We start from the raw sequence: 27,457 nt of genomic DNA on the forward strand, positions 1-27,457 counted from the left end.
CACATCTGGTACCTTCTTACGATTTTTTGGGTAGGCTTGGATTCTACTGATTGAAAAAAAAGGCCCAAATCCCAGGGTTGGCAATTCACAGTCAACTTCCAACATTTTCCAAGCTTCCAGGTCTCTGCTGTGGCAAGGGGAAGTAGCTCTGAGTTATTTCTCATCTAGATGGCTCCTGACAGTTTTGATCCAGACTTGTTGAAATTTATTCCCCATAAGGATTTTTGGGTTTGCCTTCTTGCCTGATTGACTGGTGTGTTTGCAGCTGGCCTGTAGGCCTGGAAAGGTCAGGATTCTCTGGGAATGGGCCCAAGCCCAGACACACAACACCTTCCTGCAGGGTGAGGGCTCAGTTAATTGGAAAAGCCTCTTACAGGAAAACAAAGGCAAGAATATTTTCTTCCCTCGGGTTTAGAGATCTGCCACTGTCAGAAGCTTTAAAACAATCCCCCTCCTCTCAGCTCAGTCCCTGAGCCTTTCCTGCCTTGGATTTCACTGCCCCTACTCCGTGCTGGGCTAGTGGAAGGTGTCTGTGTCCAGGGCAGGGCAAGTTTGGACTAAATGATCTTTGAAGTCCCTCCCAACCCGCAACCTTCGGTGATTATTATGATAATTACTTGTATTTAATACCGGTTTCTTGTAGCTCTGATGGGCCGTGAGGCTGCCTGGGGGGTGTTAACCCTTTGAAAGGGCAGCCTGATAATGAATCCCAAACCCCGACCCCTGGTGCCTTCCAGCCCCACTGACCACCCAGAATGTGCAGAGAGAGAGGGCAGTGTCAGGGAGGGGAGCGGCTGCCAGGTCTGGGGGAATCCCACCAGCTGGGGGGTTTATCTGGAGCAGAGGAGGCTCAGGGGGGACCTCATTGCTCTCTGCAACTCCCTGACAGGAGGGGGCAGGGAGGAGGGGTCGGGCTCTGCTGCCACATCCCAAGGGAAAGGAGGAGAGGAAACGCCCTGAAATCGCCCCAGCCGAGGTTCGGATTGGAGATGAGAACAGTTCTTCCCTGCAAGAGTGGTCAGACGCTGGGTTAAGCGTCGCCGGTCGGTGGCGGATCATCGAGGGCGGTCTGAGGCGTCATCGCCGGGAGCCGAGCTCCATCTGCCGGGCAATCCGGCGAGCCAGGAGCCGCCGTGCCCCGGGGAGCCCTTCCCGGCCGTCCTGCTGCTGCTGCTGCGGGCGCTGCTGTCACCGCGCTCGGTGTCCCCCCGCGGCCCCTGCCCGGCCGAGAGGGGATGTGCTCCCCGCTCGGCATGAGGGGATGCTCCCCCCGCCTGCCCCGCGGGAATGGAGAGGTATTTCCCGGGCCAGGACCTGGAAATCACGCTGAGTCACTCTTTGCAGATTAAATCATAGAATCAGAGAATACCCCGAGTTGGAAGGGACCCCCAAGGATCACCCAGTGCCACCCCTGGCCCTGCCCAGGACACCCCAACACTCCCCCCTGTCCCTCAGAGCGTTGCCCAAACGCTCCTGGAGCTCTGGCAGCCTTGGGGCCGTGCCCACTGCCCTGGGGAGCCTGGGCAGTGCCAACCACCCTCTGGGGGAAGAACCTTGTGCTGAGCTCCAAGCTGAGCCTGCCCTGGCACAGCTCCAGCCCTTCCCTGGGTGCTGTCCCTGTCCCAGCCAGCAGAGGTGGGAGCTGCCCCTCGGGAGGAGCTGCAGCCCCTGATGAATCTCCCCTCAGTCCCCTCCAGGCTGGACCAGCCAAGTGCCCTCAGCCACTCCTCATATGGCCCCTCCAGGCCCTTCCTCCATCTTCATGTCCCTCCTTTGGACACTCTCCAACAGCTTGACATCCTTCTTATATTGTGGTGCCCAAAACTCCCCCAGGACTCGAGGTGAGGCCACCCCAGCAGAGAGCAGGGCTGAGCTTTGCACCCTCTGAGCTTGTACGCCCTAGAGGGACCCATTGCCATCCTCTGCCCCCAACACTTAGCACAGCCCATCTGTACAGTTTGTGTTTAACATTTCAAGCGGGTGTGGTAACAGCCTAGATTTTTATGTTCCCAGGGCCCGTGTCCATGGCAGTCACGGCCTCCACCTCTTTCCCCCATTAAGTCCCTGTGCTTTCCAACAGGGTAAAATAATTTCTTCTTCCATCCACCCCTGCTCAGCCATTCTCCAGGAAGACCTGAGTCAGATGTTTGGTACCTAAACCAAATACCTGAGGAAGGTGGGGAAGAAGGAGACAATTGCTGGAGGGAGACACACAGTTACTAAACCAGCCTTAATGTAAACAAGATCTAAAGCAAGGGTTCAAAGTTATTAAAACTAGGGGAAAATGCCAAAGAAGGAAATTCTTCTCTGTTCACTCACCCAGCTCCGGAGCCAATGGAACCTGCTTCCCCATCCCCTGAAAGCTGATTTATGGGCATGTTTTTAAACTGCAGACAACAATGACAACAACCTCCTCTCCGTGAACCTTTTCATCAGCTCGGAGCTCAAAGGGCTTCTCAAAGATCAACCTGCGTGCAGGTGGGGACACCCAGGCACAGGAAGGAGGGGGTTCTGCTGCCGGGGTGAATCCTTAGCCAGGTACATTCTGTGCTGAGATGCCTCACTCAGCAAACAAAAGCCATAAAGCTCCATCCCCGCTGTGTGTGAGCACTGGCATGAATGAGAAAAGAGACACTTGAGGAGTTGGATTCTGAGAGATTTGAGCAGTGCCCCTGAGAAAATGAGGTTATTCCACTCCTGGCAGCATTTGCCTCCTTTAGTATCACAGAGGAGAGCCCAATTTCTGGGATGGTTTAACCCTCTAAAAAGTTTGTTTTAGCAGGGATAGAAAAAACCCCAAACATTCAGGACATTTTGTTTTGTTTTGCTTTGCTTTGTTTTCCCCACTTATTTACAAATTCCTGTGCTGGGAGGAGAAACCACAATTTGGGGACTCTTCTTGCACCTCTTTAACAGACAATGAAAAACCTCATTCTCTTAACAGAGCTGGTTTTTTTTCCTCTCCTAGAAGTTTTTCTGTTTCCTAGTTGCAATAACCACCTTATTGCAGGGAAGGATGACAGATGGGAAACCTAATTTTACTTATTTAAAGCCCCTCTTCTCCCCCAGCTGGCTCTTCCCTCGTGGGTAGCTGTGTCACTGAAACCACGAAGCTTCTTGTGGGAGGCAAATCTCAATATCCTCGTAGATCTTGCTGCGAGGAGGCACAAAAATCTTCCTCACAGAAGTGACTGGAGAGGTCTCTGTCTCTTCCACCCCCTTTTTTCTGAGTACTCTGCAGTCGTGAATGGACTCTTGGAAAGTTCCTGGACATGCCTGATGGTGTCTGCAGGAGAATCAAGGTGAGTGGAGGACTTCAGAAAGCAGAAAGGACACGAATATTTTACAGCAAGTGATGGGGCTAAAGAGCCAGGGAGCTTAGGCAGAACAAAGGGATCCCACTGACCAGGTCAAACTAATGGGGGGGTCACACTTGAAAAGGCAGAACTACAGGGTGAAATATCTGCACTTCTAATGCCTTAGGGCTGCCTGTGGGATCCCAGCCACAGTCTGGACAGCACGGAAAAGTAGCCAAAATCCCTGTGTAGGAAGAGCTTGATTTTTCCAAGAGCTGGGGCTGCTTGGAAATGCTTCTGATCAGCTGTGGTTCCACAAGCTGACTCACCCCAACCGTGTCACCGCTGCTTCCCACCAAGTGAGGATCCTGGAAGGCCCAGGATTCCCAGCTTAGCTGGCAGGCTCCAGCCTCTGGCAGCCAAGATCCTTTTGGTGTCAGCATTTTCCAAAGGACACCAGTGCACATCATTTCAGGAGCACACAGATGTTTGCCACGTGCAGAAAGTTCCCAAAACAGGACAACTGTTCTTCCTCTCCTCCAGCCCCAAAAGTGTAATGCCCATGGGATGGACACACTGGCTGGGATCATACATCCCACAGAGTGACATGTGCTGGGCTGGCATCGCCGTGCTCCTGCTCTGCAGGGAGCTGGAGAAGTGTCAGGGACACGTGTGTGTGTTAGGGCAGGGAATAGAACAGAAGAGAGGCAAGACTTGCTTCCCCCTCTAAGAATTTAGGTGTCCCTGCCCATGGCAGGGGGTGGAATGAGCTGATCTTTGGGGTCCCTTCCAACCCCAAACCATTCCATGATTCCACAGACTTGGAGGTCTTGCTCCTGAGTGGAGATGGGACTGAGCATCCTGCAGGAATAAACCTGGCAGTGTTGTGGGGCACACTCAGATGTCAGGGAGCTCCTGAGCAGTTGGACCTGCAGGCTGCCCTGGACAGGGCTCTCTTCTCTGCTCTGGGGATGTGTCAAGTGTAAGGTGATTGTAAGATTGCCATCTAAGCTTCCCCAGAAAAACTACAGATGTTCCTGTGTTTGAGGTATTTGAAAGTAAAACAGCCAGAGGCACTTTTTACATGCTCCAGGAAATTCTCTATCAGCAGGGAACAGGTCCTCTCTCTTTTGACAGCCTTCCTTCCCTGAGGAAGCAGCATTTTCTGAAGCCCACAGAGCAGACCTGCCCCCCCTTCCCTGCTCTCAAAGCAGCCCGTGTTTTAAATCTGTGTATTAGATTTTCTTTCTAAATTGTTTTATCCTCCTCTCGAAAACCCAAACAATTCCCAGACAGTGACTCGTGCTGACTAATCCAGTCTGGGAGACTTCTAGGTGTCCCTGTAACCTAAAACCAGAAAACAAGCTTCCTAATTCAGTAGCTAGACATTCCAATGGAGACCTGCAGGTTCTGAGCTTTTATTTTCCTTCTCCTCAGGGTTAAACACGCTTTTATCTCCACGGTGCCTCCCTCCCCCAGCAGGCAGGAGTTGAGATGAGCTGTAATTCGGGCATTCCTTCCCTGCCTACACTTAGAAGTTCTGCTCCAGGGGGCAGCCCAGTGGCAAAGTTACTGTGGGCCCTCAGTGAAGGCAAACAGGGAGGGGAAGGGGTGCCTGAAATAATCGTGGAGACATCCCCAAATCACTGTAAGAAAGCCCAGTGATGAAAACAAAAAAAGACACGGGGCCACGGAAAAGCTGTATTTTTGGCCCATTTACAGCGCTGGGCTGAGTCATGTTTTAGTCATGTCTGGAAACCACAGGGCCATTACAAGGCCTTGCAGTCTGACAGTCGCAGTGGGGACAGACTTCTGAGCTCTGGTCTGTCTCAGGGCAGATAATGGGGTTTACTGTCTGTGCTGTGAGTCAGTAACCAGCACTGCCCCTCAGAAAAAAGGGATATCGCTCCTGGACACTGCACCACGAACACAAGCTTGTCTTGCCACCCAGAGGAGGGAAAAAGGCAACCTGCCTGCGTTCCTTTTCCAGGCCAGCTGTGTTGCAGGGGACGGTGTTGAAGGAGCTGCTCTTGCTCTGGGCTCGGCTCTGCCTCATTGCCCAAGGCAAACCAAGCCGTGTGGGAGCACACAGGACAATGGCCTCTGTCATTAAAGGTCATTAAGAGCCGCGTGTGAGGTGCCACAAGAAGTCAAGGACCTGTTGCATTCACCCTGCCAGCCCCTGCTCTCACCAACAGCTTCCTCCAGCCTTCGCCTTCATCACCTTGGCTGCCCTTCCCTCTTCCTCCCAGTTTGAACCCAGACTGGCCTGGTGGGGTCACCTCGAGTGCTGGGGTTCCCAGAAAGCTGCTCCGTGCACCCCTGGGCTCTCTGCTCCCTGTTCTCCAGCTGCCCTGGGCAGGGAGGGAGGCGGAGGGGCAGGAGAAGGAGCTGCCCATGGTTCTTCATCCCACACCGACCTGGGACGGCACCACCCCTGTGGGAACTGCTGGCTCTGGGGGTCTGAGGGACTCCCCCAGCCCAGAGGACATGGCCTTGCCCACAAGGACAGGCAGTGGGATCCATCCAGTCTGCTGCCTTCCCTTCCTCTGCTGCTCTGTCCTCCCCACAACAAATCCAGCAGCGGATATTTCTGTTGAGATGCCCTTGGGCATTGTATTTTTGGGGGTTTGTTTTGACTGGGGCTATTTGGGGCTTCTGTAAGGGCAGTATTTTGGGATAACGTGGGGTTGTGCTGGAAAAAAATGTCAGGTGGCCACCCTGAGCAGGGTAAGCAGGAACCACATCAGAGGCAGGGGGAGTGTCAGTGTTTCTACCTCTGAAGAGGTGCCTGGAATTCGGTAGCTTTTCCCTCAGTGCCTTGGCCCTAATTTTAAAAAGATAATGGGAATTTTCATTTGAGACATGGAGGGTTTCCCTGCCAGTTGTCAGAAATAAAATATGCCTTAAATAGTTTGCTTTGTAGCTGTTTTTTCTGAGAGAAACAAATGAAATATATATTAAAAAATATTTAATATATATAATATATATTTATATATTTTTTATATATATAGATTGTCATACATTGTCATATATGATATATATAATATATTGCAACCTGGGCTAGTGGAAGGTGTCCCTGCCCATGGTAGGGGGTTAGAACAGATGATCTTGAAGGTCTCTTCCAACCCAAACCATTCTGTGATTCTGTGATTATTGTGTAGAAGGATACTACTGAAACCTTCTTTAATATAATGAAATATGTTGTGTAAAGGCCAGTTTTAGAAGATATTTTATATAAATACATATATTCCAAATGAAGTTTCAATATTTACTCCATTTTTTCCCCTCATTTTAAAAGCACTGCACATCCATTAATGTTTCATTACACAACTGCTTCATTTATTTAAAGAGGAAACAAATAATCTTGTAAGTATTATGACCTCAAACTACCTGTTTTGGTGGTGCTGAAGGAGGGTTCAAACCATCAGTGTCAAAAAGGATCCGATCCACGAAACAAAAGATGAAGGAAAATAAGAGCTGTAGATGACCTTGGAATATGGAAAGTCAGGGAGATAATGCAATTACTGGACTTCTGTACCTCTCATTTCATAAAATCCCAGAATCCCAGGATGGTTTGGGTTGGAAGGGACCTCAAGGATCATCCAGTGCCACCCCCTGCCATGGGCAGGGACACCTCCCACCAGCCCAGGTTGCTCCAAGCCCCATCCAGATTTTCCCTCCTGTTTTGGAGAAGGTTGTTTTTCTCCCCAAGGAAAGAATGCACCGGGCCCATGTGCATACTTGTCAAACATTTTATTTGTCATTCACACTAATTATGATACTGAATTTACAGAGGAAACTGTGGTACAAAGAAAGAAAGAAAGAAAGAAAGAAGGGAAAAAAAAGGAAGAAGGTCTTCATTAGGACTAACGCAGCAGTCCAGCTGCCCTGGGTGTAGTTGTAAGGAATTCTGCTGTGGTGCTGGACACAGCCATCCCTATGGACAGCAAGAGTCTCAACTGGCATCCACTCTATTCTCTTTTCCTATCTGCTTCCCCCAAAAAAACCAGCAGCCACTCCTTCCCTCTCTCCCTCCCCAGGAGGAAAAATCCCCCGTGATCAACTTTCCCCCTCCCAAAAAAAAGAAAAAAGCCAACTTCCACGAGCTGGTGGTTTCCCCTCCTGGAAATGTTCAGTTTGGAGGGAAAAGGGGGATGTTGGGGAACAGGGCAGCATCTGTTTTGTAAACAGAGCCAGAAAATGCTGGATAAATCCCCTTTGGGGCCTGTGCTGTGTCCTCACCACCTCACCCTGCAAGTTCAGCTTTTGTTTTAAGGGGAGACGGAACTGAAATGCCACAGATAACCCCCATATTTTCAGCACGTTCTTTTCTTCCCTCCCACAAAAAAAGTGAAGGATGGGGGATAGAGACCATGCTGTAACTGCTTACAAAAGTGAACAAAATGTAGTTCGTCCTGAAGCCAAAAAAAAATGAACTCATTGGGAAAGAAGTAAGTCTCACTACAGTGTTTAAGCAAACACAAAGGTAAGTTCATTAAAAACAGAGAAAAATGGGGAAAAAAAACAACAAAAAAAAAAAACAAGGCAGAGCAATTACAAGCACTAAATATTTTTGCTATGAAGCTTTGGAAATCTATTTACAGACATAAATACAAGTAACTCTGTCGATGCAACCCTTTTAGGACAAGGGGGAAAAATGCCGAGTGGTTGGGACTGACCAAGCCAAGGTTAACAAAAATAAAGATACCCCAAACGTCACGAGGCAGGAAAACAAGCGAGAGCAAAGGGTCCACTTCTCCCTGAATCTTCAAAACACACCACTGGGAAAGGTCACCCAGACAGCAGAGAAAGGAAGGTTTCAAGAGTGCAGGTGGTCGGGAACGCTTTGGTAGAGGCTGTGGGGGGTTTTGGGGGAGAACTGGTCTAATCCTACAAATTCAACACTTCATGGTGAGGATGCACTTTGCGTCCACCCATCCTCGGACTAAAGCTCCTGGAAGTGGGCAGGAACTCCTAAATGAGCATAAATGCTGTTGGAGAGGGAAATATTTGGCCTCAGAGCCGGTGAGAGCCGGGCCTTGTGTTTGGTTTGAAGCTGTTTGGCATGGCTGCATCCGCACAGGGAGCTGTGTCTTGTGAAAGGAGCACCCAAGCTGACAGCCAGGACTGCCCTGAGCTCTGTTCTGGGAGGGGAAGGCACCTAAAGCACTCACTGACTGCAACAGCAGGAGCACAGCACCTGTTTTTTTAATCCCATCCAGCTACCAGGGTGATAAAAATATAAATATATATATATTTTATATATATATATAAATATATACTTATATACTCTGGTTTGGAAATGTGAATGGGGGAAATGCTCTCTCCAAATGTCCTTCCTCTGCCTGCTAAGTGCTCTTAAGATACAAGAGGAACAATGTGAGGGCGTTTTCACAGCCTTGAAGATCTTTGCTGTCCTTGGTGGGTCGTGGGGTGGCTACAAAAATAAAGATTGGGGTAAACTGTGGTTTACACAAACACTGAAACACACAGTGATTGACCAGATTAATTGCCAGGGATAACGAGCTTGGTGCTTCCTCCCTCAAGGGGGTGATGCTTCGTGCTGTGCTTGACGTGGACAGAGAGGTTGGACTCCAAAATTCAGTTGCTTGAAATTACCACAGGGGAGAGGGTGGGAAATCCCAGGAAAGTGTCAGCAAGACATGGGATAAAGTGTGGTGAGCAGCTCTGGAGTTCCTCACCCCCTGCACACCAGGGAGAGCAAAACTGAGCTTCAACTTCAGGACAAGTGGATGGGGAGACGTAAGAATTGTTCAGCGTAAGGTCTGATCTCCAGGCTGTGAGATGCCCAGCTCTTGGGTTCTTGGGAATCCCTGATCTTTGAGTTTCAAAAGTGGGTGGTTTGAAATAACTGGTGGCTAAAAGGGCCAAAGGGCTTCAGCAGAAAGGAGGTTGTGGTGACCCACAGGCCTGGGAGTGTGGTGACCATTAACCTCCCTTTGGTGACCACAACAACCTCCTTGGGTGACCACAACAACCTCCCTTGGGTGACCACAACCACCTCACTTGGGTGACCAAAACAACCTCCCTTCTGCCACTGAGATGAACTCAAAGAATCCTGGAATGGGTTGGTTTGGGAGGGCTTTTAAAGATGATCCAGTGCCACCCCTGCCATGGGCAGGGACACCTTCCACCAGCCCAGGTTGCTCCAAGCCCCGTCCAGCCTGGCCTTGGACACTTCCAGGGATCCAGGGGCACCCACAGCTTCTCTGGGCAACCTGTGCCAGGGCCTGCCCACCCTCCCAGCCAGGAATTCCTTCCTAATATCCCATCTAACCCTGTTCTCCTCCAGCTTAAGGCCATTCCCCTCATCCTGTCACTCCTTGCCCTCGTGGGAAGTCCCTCTCCAGGTCTCCTGGCCATGGCAGCCCTTCCCTCCATGCTGAGGCCTCTGGCTCCTCCGAGCTCCTCTCCCTCCCCTCTGGGTTCTCCTCCCAGCACTTGGGTGGTCCAGTCACAAGGCAGATGTGGGAGCTGTAATAAATGAAGATTTTAATTGCACAGCCACAGAGAACATGTGAGATGGATTCTCCACCAAGAGCTGCTGTACTGGAGCAGTGTTCTGATATAATTTTGATGTTTCCTGACTTTTTTTTTTTTTGGTTCAGAGCAAACTCTGGGAAAGTATAAAGAATATCCCAAGGCCATGGGTGTATTTGATCAGAAACAATTTGGACATTTGCTGGGACCTCTTGAAACACTCCCTCTTTTCTGCACAAAAAAAGAGAAAAATGACCTTATTGACAAGGTAAAGTCTTCGATTTGTAACTTTTCAACACCAAAGTGCTACTGCATCTGATTCAAACAAAGAAGCAAAATCATATACATATATAAAAAAGAAAAAAAAAGAAAAAAAGAGAAAACTTGAAAAACAAATGGTTTTAAATAAATCCAGCTGTTTTGCTGCCTGCAGCCAAGGATCTTTTTAATTTGAATCCTTTTAACTTTTTTTTTATTATTATTATTACTATTTTTTTTATTTTTTTACAACATCAAACACTGATCTGCAAAGTCCTGCTTTCAAATACTCTCTGAGTTGACCTGCAATTGTTTCACTCGCTTAAGAGGTACGTTAAATAATAATCAGCTCGTTTGGGACGCACAGGCTGCTCAGAGCTCCATCCAGCTCGGCCTTGGACGCTCCCAAAGATGGGGCAGCCACAAATTCTCTGGGCAACCTGTGCCAGGGCCTCCCCACCCTCAAATTTCCATGTTGGCTTCACTTCTGAAGGGCCAGGAGGCCACCACTGGCACTGTCAGGAAGGCCAGGCAAGCCCGAGAGCAGACTGGGGCCGTATGGGCGGGTATTTAATTAGGGAATATTAAATCTGCCTTATGGAATATCTACATCCTGATCCTGAGGGTCACCGCTGGCGACGAAGGAAAAGCGTGGGAGCGATAAGGAGAGATGACTCCACTGACATTCCCAGGGATTTTGGTGCCTGCCAGCGGGAATTGGGCACCTCAGTGCCTTTGGGAACCTGAGCCCAGCGAGCTGAGGAAGGTGAGAGTGAGATAATTGTAAACAACATTTCTAGGTAATTAAGAGGTCACTTTTACCCATCGTTATCCAGCCTTTTTCATCGTGATAAATTTGACTTTGGCTGCTACCAAAAAAAGGCAATTGCTGATATTTTTTTTTAATATAGGCATATTTAAATAATAATAGTATCAACAAATAAGAAAAGTCTAAATATCAAGCATAAATATCAATGAACTCATCAAAGAAGTACAGTAGTTGAAAATGACCCAAGGCTGTAGCCATTGTGTTAAAAAAAAAAACAAAAAAAACCAAAAAAAAAAAGAAATCCAAGAGATAAAAAGTTAAATTAACTCATTGAAAAAGGGGCTGATTCTTTCAGCTGACAAAGCAAGAAAGAAGTGAGCGTGGTTAAAACAAAACAAAACAAAAAAAAAAGAGCAAAATCTTTTGTTTTTTGCAATTTATAAGGTGCCAAGAGAAATTAGATGCAAAGCAGGATGAGCTGCATCCTAAAAAAAAAAAAAAACCAAAAAAACAAAACCAAAAAGAAAACAAACCTCAAACAAAACCAAAACAAAACCCCAAAAAAGCAAAACCCCAGCCATAAAAAAATTCCGTATTCTTCGGAATATACAACGTGGTTTAAAAAAAAAAAAACCAACAAAACAAAGCAAAGAGAGAATGAATCCAACATATAAAAACCTCTCATTCACAGCATTGCTAAAACAGGAGCGTTCACAGTTTCCCTCTGGGAATCTTCCTATACTTCCTTACAGCTAAAACGTCCATAAGATGCAGTAAACTCAACTATGGGTTTGTTTTTGGTTTTTTTTTTTTTTTTTTTTGGTTGGGTGTTATTTTTTTGTTTTGTTTTGTTTTATTGGTTTTTTGTTTTTTTTTCCTTTTAAGGTTTTTTTTAAGTCTTAAAAATAGAAGTGAACCGAAAAACTCTCTCTTTTTTTAAGAGGCTCTGGAGACCTTCATAAGCCCAAGGAAGCCACAAGGCCTGGAGACAAACCTTCCTAACCCGCCCTCGCTACCTCTGGACCACCAGCTCGGGCGTCCTCCTTCCCAGAATCTCAGCCCTCCGTGAGGGGAGGATGTTCTGGTGCTCCTCCAGGGCCTGGCTGGGCTGTGCCACAGCTCCTGGAGGGTTTTGCTCCTCAAACTGCTGGCGGGCGGCACTGGGGATGCGCGGCAGTCCTGCCCGGGGATGGGGGAGCTCCTCGCCATCAGTAGGGCCTCCAGACGGCCTCCTCCAGCCGCGCCGTGCTGGCCATGTTGGTGGGGGAGTTGCTGTGGCTGCCCTCGGCCTCCACCACGTCGCTCTGGTTGGGCAGGTTGGGGTTGAGCAGCGTGGAGCCCGTGGAGGCGTTGGTGCAGGGCGGGTGGATGCGCGGCGGGGAGCGCTCGCCGCCGGAGATCATGGAGAACTGGTAAGAGCCGGCGGAGGTGCCGTAGTACAGGTGGTAGGAGGGGGAGCCGGCCTGGAAGGGGCCGCCCTGCGCCTGCGAGGAGCCGGGGTAGGGCGGCGGGAGGTACGTGTGGTATCTGGTGGCCGTGGACATGGCCGACATGCCGATGCCGATGCCCGAGCTGACCGGGGTGGGCGTGTAGGTGAAGGCCCCCGGGTAGTGCATCCGTGGGTCCGAGATGGACGGCAGCGCCGGGAAGGAGCGGTCGATGCCCACCCGGGGGTCGCTGAAGGCGGTCAGGTCCGAAGCACCTGGGCGGGGAGGGAGAGCCAGACAGGTGAGTTGGTAAAGGGTCCCAGAATCCCGGGATCCCTGAGGTTGGAAAAGCCCGGCAGGATCGTCTAATCCACCCCGTGCCCCATCCCCACCCTGTTCCCCATCCCAGAGCACGGCCAGGCCTTCTTTGGACACCTCCAAACCTCCCTGGGCAGCCCCTGCCAAGGCCTGACCACCCTTGCCAGCAACAAATTCCTCCTCCTGGCCAACCTGAACCTCCCCTGTCACATCATGAGACTATGTCCTCTCATTCACAGGACAGTCAAATCCTGCTCCACTTTGTCTGACACGCTTGGAATCACGTCCAGTCCCTTCAAGTTTCCCCCTGGTGTGCACAGATTAAACAAGCAGAGCAGATAATGACCCCTTTGGGAAGGATCTCCATCGTGACTCAGCTCAATGGAAGGTGTCAGTCCCTAGAGCTGGCAGCTCTGCACGATTAAAATAACAGCAATAACAATAATAATAACAATAATTGTGAGAAAATCTTTCCAGAAGACGAGTTCTTCTGTCAGACAAGGCGTGGAGCGTGCAGAGGAGGAGCCATGTGCTGAAGGCAACGCTCGTGAGGAGAAGCAGAGGGAAAACCAAGCTCTTGGCTCTCACCACTCCGAGCTCTGAAAGCTCATCAGCGACACGTCAACCCGCTGATGAGTTTCTGTAAATTCCTTAGGAAAGCTCTTCTGCTTCCTTTTTGAGTTTGCCCTCCGTTTTTTAACGAAAGATTAATGGGAAAACATTTCCTTTCCCTGGACGCCGGCACATGGCGTTGGAACAGCAGGAGCTTCGGAGCAGCCAAGGCTAAAGGTGGCATCTGGAGACCTGCCAGGCTTTAAATGACTCTTCCACACCTCATTCCTGAGAAAGAAATCAAACTTCCTACCTGGACACACCACTTTGCAGATGAGGGTTTGTTCTGCCCTGGCAAAAAGCAGAATAATGAGACTGAATGCCAAGATATTTCAAATACATCCCAGGTTGGGTCTTTCTCTTTGGAGGTCTTTGGGATGGGAGGGCCCAAAAAACTCCTCCAATTTGCTCTTTGTTCTGACAAGGAGAAGCTGCTTAGACAGATACCAGGTGCGTGTGACAGTCAAGAACAGGGAAAATCTTGTGGCAGACTTTTCTAGGAACACTGGAGGGCATTTAATGCAGAAGCAGCATTTTGGAAGCGCTGTGAGAAACACCCAAAGGATGTGTAAAGATGAGCTTTGTAGGGGGCCTCCTGTGCCATGAGCTCTGGGATGGCCCTGCTGTATTTTCAGCTGTTTCTAGGATGCAATTAACACCCAGACCCAACAAACAATTTACTTTTGGTGTGCATCCTCCCCATGAGTCTTTCAAAGCAGGCTCCATACAACAACAAAACAGGCTGGAGCACGTTCAAGTGGCTCTCTCTGATCTCAGAAGAAGCCCTGAGAATTCAAACCAGAGCAAGATGTGCAGCCAAAGGAGGGATTTCTGCAAAAGCTGTATGCAAATTGGAATTTTATGGCTCTCACTGGTTCTAAGAAAACTCCTGCTGTTGCACACGCACAGATTGGGTCAATATGTGAGGGTTTGAGGCAGCACATGGGCAGTTGGGATGCTGGAACCAGGGGATGGCTTTCCCTTCCAGGTTTTCTCTGCCGGCTTGTAAAGCTCTGCAGCACAATTTGATGGAGATGTAACCTGACAATCCAACATGCAACACTTAAAATGTCAACCCCCCCATCCTGCAGTCAGTGTGTCCACCCATAACCTGCTGTGCTCCGGCCTAAATTTAAAAGGAGGGAGGGAAACAGAACTGGAATATCTGTGGCATTCATTTCTTGGCAGAAAGGAGAGTTCTTCAGCAATCCAAACCTTTTTTTTTTTTTTATAGCTCCATCCATCTTCAAAGTGCTGCTTTCTCCTCTTTTCTCTTCCTTTTTGACAGTGATATGTTGAGCCCCAAACCCAGGAGCAACCTGGGCTAGTGGAAGGTGTCCCTGCCCGTGGCAGGGGGTTGGAACTGGATGATCTTTAAGGTCAAAGAGCCAAGCCAGTCTGTGATTCAGGTTGGCCATGAGGAGGAATTTGTTGCTGGAAAGGGTGGTCCAGGGGCTGCCCAGGGAGGTTTGGAGTGCCCAGCCCTGGAGGTGTCCAAGGCAGGCCTGGCCGTGGCACTCAGTGCTCTGGGCTGGGGGACAAGGTGGGGATGGGGCACAGGGGGATCCATGGGCTGGGAGGGCTTTTCCAACCCCAATAATTCTGCAGTTGACTGATTGAGGGGGTGATTAATTCATCAAAACGCAATTCATTTACCCCAAAGGTGACTCATTTACTAAAATTCTCCCTTTCTTTACCCTTTTCACACCCCCCCTCAGACCCTGGGGTGGTTTCGCTGCCAGGAGCCCCCCGCGGGCACCTCGGGCGGGCTGTGGTGTCACCGGGGACAGCACTGGCAGAGCCCCCTCCCTGGGGGGGCTGTGGGGACCCTCCCCGTGGCGTGGGGGAAGCGGGGCCGGGGGTACTCACTGGAGAGGCGGCTGGAGAGCTCGGCGGTGAGCGAGGACATGCCGCCCGCCCTGCCCGGGGAGATCGGCGTGGCCGGGTGCACCGAGGGCGCGGCGATGGAGCCCAGGTACTGGTAGGACTGGTCGTAGGACCACGGCGGGGACGGCTGCACCTGCCTCGTGTCTGCAACCAAAAACAGACCTATAGGCCGTTGTTGGGAACGGCAAAAGTTGGCAAGCAAAGCTCTCAGAGCCCAGAGAACGCCCCCGGTGATCGCGACACGGTGAGGTCACCCCCACCCTCTGCCAGGAGACCTGAGAGTGAAGGGCTTTCTAAAATATTATCTCTGAATTTTGATCATTGGAATTTTTTTTTTCTTTCTATTTTTGTTTTGTTTTGTTCGCTGTTTCACGTTAATGGCGGGAAAGGAAACAGCTCAGGGGGAAAACAGGTTAGGATTTCCAAGGGGAAAAGCTGCTCCTCGTGAGGATTTGGGGCTGCGGGCTCGCAGCCCTTTCAGCCAAAAAAAGGTGTCCTGCAGCGCAGCAAGGAGACAGAACTGCTGAACTGGGGGTGTTCCTCTGCCAGGGTGTAAATAGAGAGAGAAAAACTTGATGAAATTCTGTCTGTGTGTGAGAGAAAGAGGTGGGGAGCAACGCCGGTGTCCTGCAAGAAGGCAGATCGAGTGGGTGAACAGGAGTGAGGGATAGGAATTCCTCAGCCTGTGGAAAATCCTGGGCTTTAGGAAAGGAACAGGTATTTTGCACATCTGCTTTGCACACCCTGAAGTACAGAAATAAATTCAGAGTGGTGGGTACAGATGCAGGAACACACATTTTAGACACACAAAGCCTTACACAAAATCTGTGGCACTGCTGAGCTGAAAATCGTGGAATCATGGAATGGTTTGGGTGGGATGGGACATTAAAGATCATCTATTTTCACCCCCTGCCATGGGCTGGGACACCTTCCACCAGCACAGGTTGCTCCAAGCCCCGTCCAGCCTGGCCTTGGACACTTCCAGGGATCCAGGGGCAGCCACAGCTTCTCTGCCCATCCTGTGCCAGGGCCTGCCCACCCTCCCAGCCAGCAATTCCTTCCCAATATCCCATCTAACCCTGTTCTCCATCAATCTGAAGCCATTCCCTCTTATCCTATCACTGCAATTCCTGATGTGAAAAACCACCAATCCTTTATTTTGTAGCTTGGTTGAGGTTTGAACTCAGAGATTCACCACAGGGACTTTGCCCAAACCAGTTGCATCGATGCAAACCCAACTCTTTCCTGCTTATTTCCTCTTTGCAATTCCTGGTGGTTTTCAGTGCATGGAAATGTTTAATTTTTGTATAAATCAAAGGAATCAGAGAGATTCCTCCCTCCCCCTCCTTTACCTACCCAGATTTTTTTTTTTAACCTATTTTTAGTAAATTCTTTTCTGTTTTCTTCAGCTTTAAGAGCTGCAGCTCCATCCAGATAATTGCCTTTCTTGAAAAAAGCAAACGTTGGATGAAACTGTGCTCAGATAAAACTGATATCAGCGTGGAAGGGAAACTTCCCAAGTCTGAGATGAGGACTTTGATCTCCCATCAGAGAGCCCATCTGGAAAAAATTATTTTGTTGTTCTTGATGGAGAGGAGTTTTACATTTTGTTTGCTTTGTCTGTTTACAAGGGGAAGATTTATGCAAAACTCCAAGGTTTTAAAAAATAACCAGGGAAGTTGCAGATTGAACCCCAGTCAAGATATTTTTTTTTTTTGCTGAGTAGCATATTCAAATTCAGAAATTATTTATATTTAATTATTTCTTTTTCAGACAGGCTTCCTTAAAAATAAAATCAGTTGGCTCGTGCTGGTTTAAAAGCAACATCCAACTGCATGGAATGGACTCCAGTAGGAACAAAAAGGCCCAGCACAAAGCCTGGGATGTTCTGAGCTGCAGCATCACCTGATTGTTAATGTATGGTCAGGGTTTATTAAAGATCACAGGCAGAGAGAAGAGGGAATTCACTCTCCAGAGGTGGCATTAGGGTAAATACCACAAAGCATCCACAGAGTGAGCCTTGTAATGGTGTGACAGCACAAGAGACGTGGATTTGTCCTGTGCCTTGCCCAGCCCTCATGGGATCCTGGTCCATAAACCAGCTCCAAGGGCAATAAATGCACAAACAACTGTAAGAAGGTGCAGAAAAAGACACAGTAACTGCCACAGAGGAAGCAAGACCTTGTCACACATTTACCAGACACTGAAAAGACTCCACTGAAATCTGGTTTCTTTCTTTTAGCATCACAGAATCCCAGGATGAGTGAGGTTGGAAGGGCCCACAGAGGGTCATCTGCTCCAGCAGGGCCAGCCCAGAGCACAGGGCTCAGGATGGGGCTGGGATATCCCCAGGGAGGAGATTCCACCCCCTCTGGACAATCTGCTCAGGGCTGGGTCACTGCCCAGCCAAGAAGTTCTTCCTCCTGTGCAGGTGGAACTCGCTGGGCATCAGTTCCTGCCCCTTCCTCTTGTGCCATTGCTGGGCCCCCCGGAGCAGAGCCTGGTGTAAAAACCAGGTAACAGACCCTGAACATGCCCAGGAACATCCAGGAAGAGCCTCTAACTGAGATACCCAACCAGCCTCCTCCATTTGCTGTGATTATTGACCTCTGGGCTACTTGAAGCAGTGACAGCCCGCCACAGAGACCCCCTTTATTAATCTCCTCATCCCATTAAGTCTTTCTTAAGTGAAGGTTCAAAGTACCAATCAATTTTCCATCTCGGTACCTGTGTATTCCCCATCCCTGTGTCTGCTCTCAAGGATTCACCTCTTGGCATCAGGCTGGTTAACGAGTTGCAATCCATGCAGGGATGTTAATACAGTGCATTCTATTGTATGCACACATGGGAGCAGGTTGTGCTGACCAACCCCAGGCATCACCCTCGCAGTTTTTTAATAATAAGTGGAGGGAAAAAGTATCCCTGGAATAGCATTTTTATGGAGTGATTTCAGTATCATGAGGCACACTCAGCTCAGATCTGGACTTGGGGGGCAGGGGGAGCCTCAAGCAGTGTTTTATTCCTGGGATATCTGCTTTCCTTCAGCTTTCAGGATACCCAAAATTAAACGGGAATGGGTTTGAATTGGACACAGGAGGAGGCTGCACAAAAAAAAAAAATCAACGAGCTCTTTCCTGCTTTCCCGGTAGGGAGGAGCAAAGCTCAGGAGCCGGGGGCTTGGCCTGGGAAAACGCGCGTGTCCTTCCACGTGGCTGGAGGATCGTTTGGTGGAAACGAGGTGCAAATAAACGGGAGCTGCTTCCCAGCTCGGAATGTCCCTGATTTGCCGGGAGAGCTACTTCAACAAAGGGAAGGAACAGGGCTTTGGGTCCACACCGTTCTAAAGCCAAACAGGATCCCCCCAAAATCACCGACGAGAGGATCAAACCGGCGCGAAACCGAGGGAGCTGCTCCGCTTGGTGCCCGATGCTCCCGGCGCTTCTCCCATTAGCGGCTGCTTCCCGTCTCTGCTTTTTTTTACGGTGTGAGAAAACGTCTTTTAAAACCCCATGAAAACAGTCATTAATCGCTCCAGGCCCCTCCGGGGCGAGAGTTATGGTGCAATAATTCACACCTCTCCGTGCAGTCGCGGGCTCTCCCGGCCTCTCTCGCCTCCCTCCTCAACAACCCATTAAGCACAAAGGGCTGAACCTCCTTCTCGTGCCCCGTCATGTTTTATCGCCCCGAAAAAACTCGCGTTCTCCTCGCGCTGAGCGGCTCTAATTAAGGCGCACGAACGTTGCGTAATTAATGGTTTAACGAAACGCGTTTTGGGGGGAGGGGAGACCGGTCAGGGAAAATAACAGGAGCCTTGCTGGGTTGCCCCTGTGTTTGACTGTTTTCCAGCTGTTTTTCCGCACGGATGACCCGCCGTGGCGATCCCGGGTGCCCCCTGTGTTTGGTTCTTCTCCAGCTGTTTATCCAGAGGCGATTCCCGCAGGGATGGTCCCCGGGGGGTGGCGGTCCCGGTGTGCCCCCCGTGTTTGGCTGTTTTCCAGCGGTGATTCCCACTGGGACGACTCGCGGTGGCGGTCCCGGGTGCCCCCTGTGTGTCGCCGTTTTCCAGCTGTTTTTCCAGCGGTGATTCCCGCAGGGATGGCCGGGGGCGGTCCCGGCTGCAGTTGCGCGGCGCTGCCGCGGGGTGGCGATGCCGCTCCGGCAAAGCGACGGCGCCGCGTCCCCCATCCCCCGAACCTCCCCCGGCCTCGGGACCCCCCAAAACCCCGAAATCGCCCTGAAAATGAGCGATCCCGGAGCAACCACGGCGCTATGAGAACAGCTCTGAGTCAACAGTGCGTCGGAGGAGGCAGCTGTGGGTAACCAAGAGCAGGGATGCCCAGGAGGGATCATGGAATCCTGGTGATATCCTGAGATGGAAGGGACCCCCCAGGATCATCCAGTGCCACCCCTGGCCCTGCCCAGGACACCCCAACACTCCCCCCTGTCCCTCAGAGCGTTGCCCAAACGCTCCTGGAGCTCTGGCAGCCTTGGGGCCGTGCCCACTGCCCTGGGGAGCCTGGGCAGTGCCAACCACCCTCTGGGGGAAGAACCTTGTGCTGAGCTCCAAGCTGAGCCTGCCCTGGCACAGCTCCAGCCCTTCCCTGGGTGCTGTCCCTGTCCCAGCCAGCAGAGGTGGGAGCTGCCCCTCGGGAGGAGCTGCAGCCCCCGCTGAGCTCTGCCCTCCTCTGCTCCAGCTGCACCAGCCCAGTGCCCTCAGCTGCTCCTCATGGCCCCTCCAGGCCCTTCCCCAGCCCCGTAGCCCTCCTACACAGCCCGGTGGATCCGCCCAGGCCTGAAGACACCCTTGCTCAGCAGGACCAGCACACTTAAGGAGGGCAAACAAACACCTGCCAGGCACAGGAGCTGTGTCAGTGGGACACAGGGCACATTTTGGCTCCCAGAGTTGTTATTGACAGCCGAGGACAGAAAGAAGAGCAACCTGATCTAGTGAATGGCATCCCTGCCCGTGGCGGGGGAGGAGATGGATGATCTTTAAGGTCCTTTCCAACCCAACCCATTCTGGGATTCTGTGAGCAGGACAGGTGTGTTGTTTCATGCTTTAAAGTATGTGCCTCCTCCTCCAAAAAAAGGAAAAAACACATAGGAATAGCATTCCAGGACTTCATTATGTGCCAGTGCTCAGGATCAGTTTTACAGACAAAAGGACGTTCTGTGAGAGCTCAGGAGCTGGTGCTGTGGTTTTGACCAAGGTCTTGACCCATCATCTTGTGCTCTGAGTGTGATGGGAGTTCTTAAAATCCTAGAATGCCAGAACGGTCTGGGTTGGAAAGGAACTTAAAAATCATCTCATTCCACCCCCTGCCGTGGGCAGGAACAGCTTCCCCTAGCTCAGGTTGCTCCGAGCCCCTTCCAATCTGGTCTTGGACACTTGCAGGGATGGGGAGTCCACAACCTCTCTGGGTTAAAAAGCCCTGCCCCCTCCAAAAGAAATCGCTGTCGTGCTGTCAGGCACTCGGAAGCTGTAATTCAGCAAGTTTCGGTGGGTGATTCACAGCACCAGCTCAGCCCGTTGCTTGAGGTCACCGAGCAAAAATCACCTCCCAGTTTCCGTACAACAGACAGAACAATCCTCACCACGCCGGCTGAAAGAAAAACCCCACAAGATTTCCGTAACGCTGCTCAGAAAACGCTGCATTAAAAGCGCAGGACTGAAAGCAGAGCGCGGGTCCCGCAGTCCCTGAGAGCTGCCAGGGAAAGCGATGTGTGGGATGCCCGTGGAGCACAGAGGGAGCCGGTTCTCCCTGTGTCACTGCGGGTCAGACACTGCCGCCTGCTCCCAGCCAAGAGGCTGCGTGGCCAAATCCCAGTATGATACAGCATGTTCCTGGAAGCCTCGGGAAGGAGCAGCAGGATGTGAGTCAGTGGCCGTGGCGCGGGATGGCGGCGGAGCCGGCAGTGAAGCGGGAGGAGCAGGTACACCTTGGATCGGTCTGGCTGCTCCATTCCCACTGGAGCAGGTACACCTTGGATCAGTCTGGCTGCTCCATTCCCACTGCAGCAGGTACACCTTGGATCAGCCAGCCTGCCCCATTCCCACTGCAGCAGGTACACCTCGGATCAGCCAGCCTGCCCCATTCCCACTGCAGCAGGTACACCTTGGATCAGTCTGGCTGCTCCATTCCCACTGGAGCAGGTACACCCTGGATCAGCCATCCTGCCCACCTTCCCTCATTCCTGCACTGCCACACGGGCCGCCTGCAAATCCTCTCTCCTCACTCACCCCTCCGCCCCAAAAACGACACCTGCCTGCTTCCAGCTATAACTACCTGGACAAACTACCTTCAACGAGGGATTTTTCCCAAGCGGGGCTCGGGGACGAGGAAGGAGCCAGCCCCGAGTGCCGAGCAGCCAATTAACAACTATTTACGCCAATGAACATCCCCCCATGCTCGGCAGGGCGAGCATTGCGACACCGCTGCTGCCGCTGCCAGGCTTTTTTTTTCCCGAGTTGCACAAATTTCTGTCAGTCGTAACCCGGCAGACCCCGAAAGCCTCAGGGCTTTGCAATTCCTGCGCCGTCCTGGCAAGCGCCTGAGAGGCAGCAGCTGGCAGGAGACACGGGCGGAATGAAAGCCGGGATTAGCTGAGCGGTGTCGAACTCGCGGGCAGACAAGGGGAGAGTCGGATCCTTAATTGCTTTGAAAGGCTTTTCTGAGTCTGGGATTTGTCCACCTCTCCCCCTGGTCTGATTTGCTAATCTTTCCAAGGGGAAGCAGTTTTGTTTTTTTATTTTTTTTACGGTGTGACTTTCCCTTCCTCGGAGCGCAAGGCAGGAATGGTCTTGACCGGACTTGTTCGCTCCCGGAGGGGTCTTGCCTAACAGAGGAAATGCACTGCGAGCACAGGAACGCTCCGTGCGCTTCTGAGCTCGGGGATAAAGATGCCTTAAAACTTCGGTCTGGTGTTTCCTCCTTCCCCTCTTTGCCAACGCGCCTGTCTCTGCCTCTCTTCCCGCTTGGCCTCCCGAGCCCCAGCGGCTCCAGGTGAAGGAATGGGAAGCACGAGGGATTGGGGAAGCTCTGATAGGGGAGTCTGACCTACTCTCCCCGAGGAGCAAGGCATCCAAAATGACTCAATCTCCCTCCCTCGGGACCCAGCAAATCCTCGGCCTTAATGCAGCACCGCGGAAAGGTGTGTCATCATCCCCCCAGCAGCTGAAGGAATTAGTCAGGAGCTTAAATAAGGGGGACTTTCCAAAGGACAGGCTCGCCACCGGCAGTGGCAGCACCACACAAGGCTGGCATTCTCGGACCTCTCGGCGCTGGAAAATTACAGAGCAAACTGTAAAATTCCACCGGCGGCTCCTCTTGCCCTGCAGGGTGGTTTCCCTCCGTGTGCCAGGCTCTGCAAACCGGTGTCACCCCGCAGAGCCACCTCCCAGAGCAGCAGCTGGGAGGGCCACCCGAGGTGGGTGCGGGCTCTGATTTGCCCCCAGGGCGAGTTTTTTTCAAAGCCTTCTAATTTCCACGGGAAATTTGTAGGGGATGAGCGTTCCTTCCTCTCCCCGTGGCCTCGGGAAGCCCCTTTTAGGTTGCTGACAGGTGACAGGGGTTATTCTGGTGCAGAACAACGGATCCCTTGTGTGTCTGGAAGTTTTAGGGTGGGGGGAGTGGGGTGGAAGAGCCCCCCAAATCCCCAGCTATTCTCTGGGAGAGGGATCTCTGGCAGTGACCTCCTACCTCAATGTTGGCTTTCATTTCATTTCATTTCAATATTCCTGTGGTTTTGTGGGGCGTTGCAAAGGCTGGAGAACTTCTAGAGGCGTTTGAGCCTCTAAAAAAAACCTGTGGGATAGGAGAGTGAGAGAGTTTCTCCACACTAAGGCATCACACTCCTGAGAATAAAGAAGGAAAATATCAGCCTCAAGCAGAAACCTTCCAAAAAAAAAAAAAAAAAAAAGGTTGCCGAGGCTGTTTGTTCTACCTGTGGTGGTGTTTATAGGAGGGTTTTTTGCCAGCTTCTTTTCAAAAAGAGATGGCAGGGGAGGGAGAAAACCAAACAAGTGCATCCCAGTGGATCGTTTGAATTCCTTCACTCTCATCACATCCATGCCAAGGAAGTCAGTGCTCCCGTGACAGCAAGATACCTGGAGACGGCACCAAAGGCAGCTGTTCCAGCTGTGGCTATTTTGGGGATAGAAGGAGGAGAACGTGTGTCCCTCAAAGCCTAACGCTGCCTGGAAACAAAGAGCATTTTAATGCTGGCAAGGGGCTGTGGGGTGCCCTGAAAAGCCCGGCGGGTCTCCTTGCCGAGCTGGTGCCGGCAGCAGGAAGCGCTGGCAGCTCCAAAGCCCGAGCTGGCGGCGCTCGGATTTCACAATCCCCGCGTGTGCTGCCCCAGCAGGTTGGTACAGAAGCTGCTCACATGAAACATAACCCACGAGTCCTCCTGAGTAAGCGCCCTCCTCCCGGGCTGGCGTCACCGCGGCTTTGAAGAACACGCTGGCACTGTGGGCAAGCTGCGGAGTCTCCGGGTGCCAGCGACAGCACGGGCTGGGAGGCTGAGCCTTGCAAATTAAGGGCGCATTGTTCTTTGTCTGTGGAGGTGTGTGAGTCACCCCGGGGAGCTGCTGCAGGTATCTGCTGGAGAGGGAGACTCCATCCCACCCGCCGCCCTCCCCTTCCCTCCCGCTCGGAACGAAGGCGAAGAGCTCAGCCTTGACCTTCCAGTGCTTTGGCTGCCCTGCAGGAGACAGGCCAGACTGGTGCCACTGCCCTATCTCTGAGTGTGTGCTAAACACAGACGGGAACGGCGGCAAACCAGGGGGACGTCAGGGACAGGCAGCACCCGTCACCCCGTGTCCCCTGCGCCCAGCCCGGGGCCGACACGAGGCTGTCGGGACAAGCAGGTACAGGTGTGTGCATGCGCCTGCACACCTGTAGGCACACAGACACTCCTCTCCCTGCTGCCCAGCACGGCGGATTCCCTCTGCGAGGCAGGGAGCAGGCTGTGCTGCCCCGGGAGGGTGTATGACCCACGGGGACCTACTGGGGGAGTAAAATCCACACCTAGACGTCAAATACCCCTGAGTCCGCAGGGGGAATCACCTGAGGACTGCGGGGGCTTCCCCTGACCTGCTGCCACACACACACTGCATGACAAATCCTGCACCTCCGCTCCTGTCCCCTCCCCAGCCTCCTGCTGCTCCAGGTCGCACATCCCGCTCTCCCCTTCCCCGACCCGCTCCAGGTATGCAAATGCCTCCCATCTAATTAACTCCTTGATGATCCCAGTGTGCCCCCCTGAGGAAGGGTGTTCCTGCCATCCCCATGTCAGCTGGGAGAGCTGCAGGAGGCTTTGGGTTCACTCAGGGCTGAGTCAGAGCACGTGAGGATTACCTGGTGTCACCCCAGCAGGGAAAGTTCACCTGGAAAAAACAGCTTGGGGGAGACGTGTCTCCTCTGTGCTGGTTTGCTCACGCCCTGAAAGCAGCCTACCTGAAGTGCTGGGCCCAGGTGGGGCACGATGCTCATGGGGGAGCAGTGAATTGGCCCATCTTGTTACCCTGCAGCTGCTTTCAGACTGCCCTGGGCAGGGAAATCATGCCCTGCGAACACAGACACTCAGCTGGGCTCTTAATTGCCCACAAAGTGCTGTCTCCTGCTGTCCCAGCTCTCGGGGGAGGATTCATCCCACCCCAGAGAGATCCACAGTGGAGGTATCTCCCTCTGAGCTACCTGTCTAGACTGCAGACTTTATTGCCAGCAGGGTGAAGCAGACACTTGTGGGGTGCAAGTCGTTTCACCCTAAGGGAGACAACCCAGCCAAGCCAGGAGGGTGAATCACAGCCCAGGAACAGCTGTTTTCCCTCCTCGATTGCAGAGATACCAGATGACTGTGTCAGACAGAGACACACACAGCCTACAGATGCCTAAAGTGAGGTGAAATGGATCCCAGCCTGGTTACTCCTCAAAAGATTCCCTTTCATGGGGTGAAGCAAGACTGAAGGAACTGCAGAGATGTTTCCTGGGCCAGGACCTGGAAGTCACACTGAGTCACTCTTTGCAGACATAGGATTGAATCCTGGAATATCCTGAGATGGAAGGGACGCCCAGGATGATCCAGTGACACCCCTGGCCCTGCCCAGGACACCCCAACACTCCCCCTGTCCCTCAGAGCGTTGCCCAAACGCTCCTGGAGCTCTGGCAGCCTTGGGGCCGTGCCCACTGCCCTGGGGAGCCTGGGCAGTGCCAACCACCCTCTGGGGGAAGAACCTTGTGCTGAGCTCCAAGCTGAGCCTGCCCTGGCACAGCTCCAGCCCTTCCCTGGGTGCTGTCCCTGCTCCCAGCCAGCAGAGGTGGGAGCTGCCCCTCGGGAGGAGCTGCAGCCCCTGATGAATCTCCCCTCAGTCCCCTCCAGGCTGGATCAGCCCAGTGCCCTCAGCTGCTCCTCATGGCCCTTCCAGGCCCTTCCCCATCCTCGTGGCCCTTTTTGGAAGCTCTCTAAGAGCTTTGTATCCTTCTATTGTGGAGCCCAGAGCTGCACAGAGGTGCAGCATCAGCTGCACCTTCCTAGGGCAAAACCTGCAGTCCCATGGGCTGGACCTGACCCTGCTGGTCCTGGCAGGGGGTTGCTCATCCCCTGGTGCTCAGCCCCAGACCTGAAAGCTCATCCAGTCCCACCCCTGCCATGGGCAGGGACACCTTCCACCAGCCCAGGTCGCTCCAAGCCCCGTCCAACCTGGCCTTGGACACTTCCAGGGATCCAGGAGCAGCCACAGCTTCTCTGGGCAGTCCTGAGTTCGTGTCACAGTGCAACATCTCCTTGCTTTGTGCCTACGTTTCAAGACACTTGAGTCTGAGGCTGAAAGTTCCTTGGATGGGTTATTCCCACTGGAAAACCAATGCCTTACAAAAAAAAAGAAGAAAAGCAGAGTTGAATGAGGAAGTCTCTGCCATCCACTGGGAGCCAGGGTGATAAAGGGATGACTACAACGTGGCCTCAGGTATCTGACAGGTTGCTCCTGATGATGTGGACTAATTACTCCACATCCAAGTTCTTTAGCCTTGCAGATAAACAGAAAGTCCTCATCAGTCTCTTCTATTACACTTTCACTGCTCCCTCCCTCTTTTTCCACATGAAAGTCGTGGAGGAAAAAACTCGCTCTCTGGAGCTTACAGCCATTTTATCCCCCACAAAACACTGACCTTGATGTGAACTAATTAGGATTGCAACAGATTATTAGTGCGAGTGGGTAAGGTGGAGTTTTGTCAGTATAAAAGGGGCCTTTGAAGATAACAGCCATTTACACTTTCATGATCTCATCCCAAGTGCTCAGAAGAAAGCCTATAAACTAATAAAGTAGAATTCATCCAGGGGCACTCTCTGCACACGGTGCCACCCTCCAAACCCTCATCCAGAGGAGGGCAAAACGAAATCTGCTCGGATTCTTTTAAATTCCATATCACGAATCAGGATTAAAACAACTTTTGGTAATGAGCGGATCTCTTGATGATCTAAAGACACCCCGGTTCATTTTATTGACTTAGAGGAAGTCAGCGACATATCAAATGCAACCTTCATACTCGAACAGCTGAGGTCACCTTGAGCAAAACGATACCGAGCCCAGTGGTATGAAACCTCTCTCCAGAGTGCAGCTTTGATTTACAAGGGGAAGTAAGGTCTTCTTCTTCATGGGAACATGTATCTGTAAAGTCAGTTTGACTTAGAACGGTGCACAGAGGGTTTTGTTTTTAAAAAAAGGAGGCAGCTGAGAAAACTGTTGCTCGTTATGGCAACTGAACCGACCCAGACCTGTTGAACACTCTGTTAAATGATCTGCTCCCCTGAACCCTCAGGCTGGTTCTGAAATGGAAAGTGAGTCAAGCCCAGAAGTATGTGCTGAAAGCCCCGACTCAGTGGCTTGTCAGGGGCGTTCAGGCCAGAAATGCGTTTAAAATGCCGTTTAAGAAGTGCTCTGCTTCCTGTCTGACATCCCTTGGCACTGCTGTGGGGCTCAGGAATGCAGGACCTGCTGCTCTGTGGCCCTCAGGGTGTCAGAAGGACACCTCTCCTGCTCCCTCTGAGCCAGAGGGGCTGCAGGAGCACAGCCAGAGGAGCAGGGATTAAAAGGCAGGTAAAGATTCACCTCCCTTTGAACCTCAGTCGTGGGAAAGGCTCAACACACACACTGGGCCCAGCTCCACCTGCACCTTGGCTCTGCTGCCCACAGTGAGACCTCCTGCTGCTTCATTTCATGGAATCCTGGGATATCCTGAGATGGGAGGGAACCCCAAGGATCATCCAGTCCCAGCCCTGGCCCTGCCCAGGACACCCCAAAATCCCCCCTGTCCCTCAGAGCGTTGCCCAAACGCTCCTGGAGCTCTGGCAGCCTTGGGGCCGTGCCCACTGCCCTGGGGAGCCTG

At 51.9% G+C, this 27,457-nt stretch overlaps 1 protein-coding gene across 1 annotated transcript in view; it reads right to left on the minus strand.

Moving 5' to 3' along the window:
• Nucleotides 1-11,172: 11,172 nt before the first annotated feature.
• Nucleotides 11,173-27,457, minus strand: part of RUNX1 (RUNX family transcription factor 1) — a 76,621-nt gene continuing 60,336 nt past the window's right edge. Inside the window, exons 5-6 of the mRNA XM_050334209.1 lie at nucleotides 15,054-15,215; nucleotides 11,173-12,529 (exon numbers count right to left, since the gene is read on the minus strand). Coding sequence (XP_050190166.1) covers nucleotides 12,036-12,529; nucleotides 15,054-15,215 — 656 coding nt within the window. The 3' untranslated portion in view covers nucleotides 11,173-12,035. The remainder of the gene's footprint in view (nucleotides 12,530-15,053; nucleotides 15,216-27,457) is intronic.

This window comes from Myiozetetes cayanensis, unplaced genomic scaffold (assembly GCF_022539395.1).
Source record: "Myiozetetes cayanensis isolate MyiCay16 unplaced genomic scaffold, myiCay2020 scf50, whole genome shotgun sequence".
NCBI lineage: Eukaryota > Metazoa > Chordata > Aves > Passeriformes > Tyrannidae > Myiozetetes > Myiozetetes cayanensis.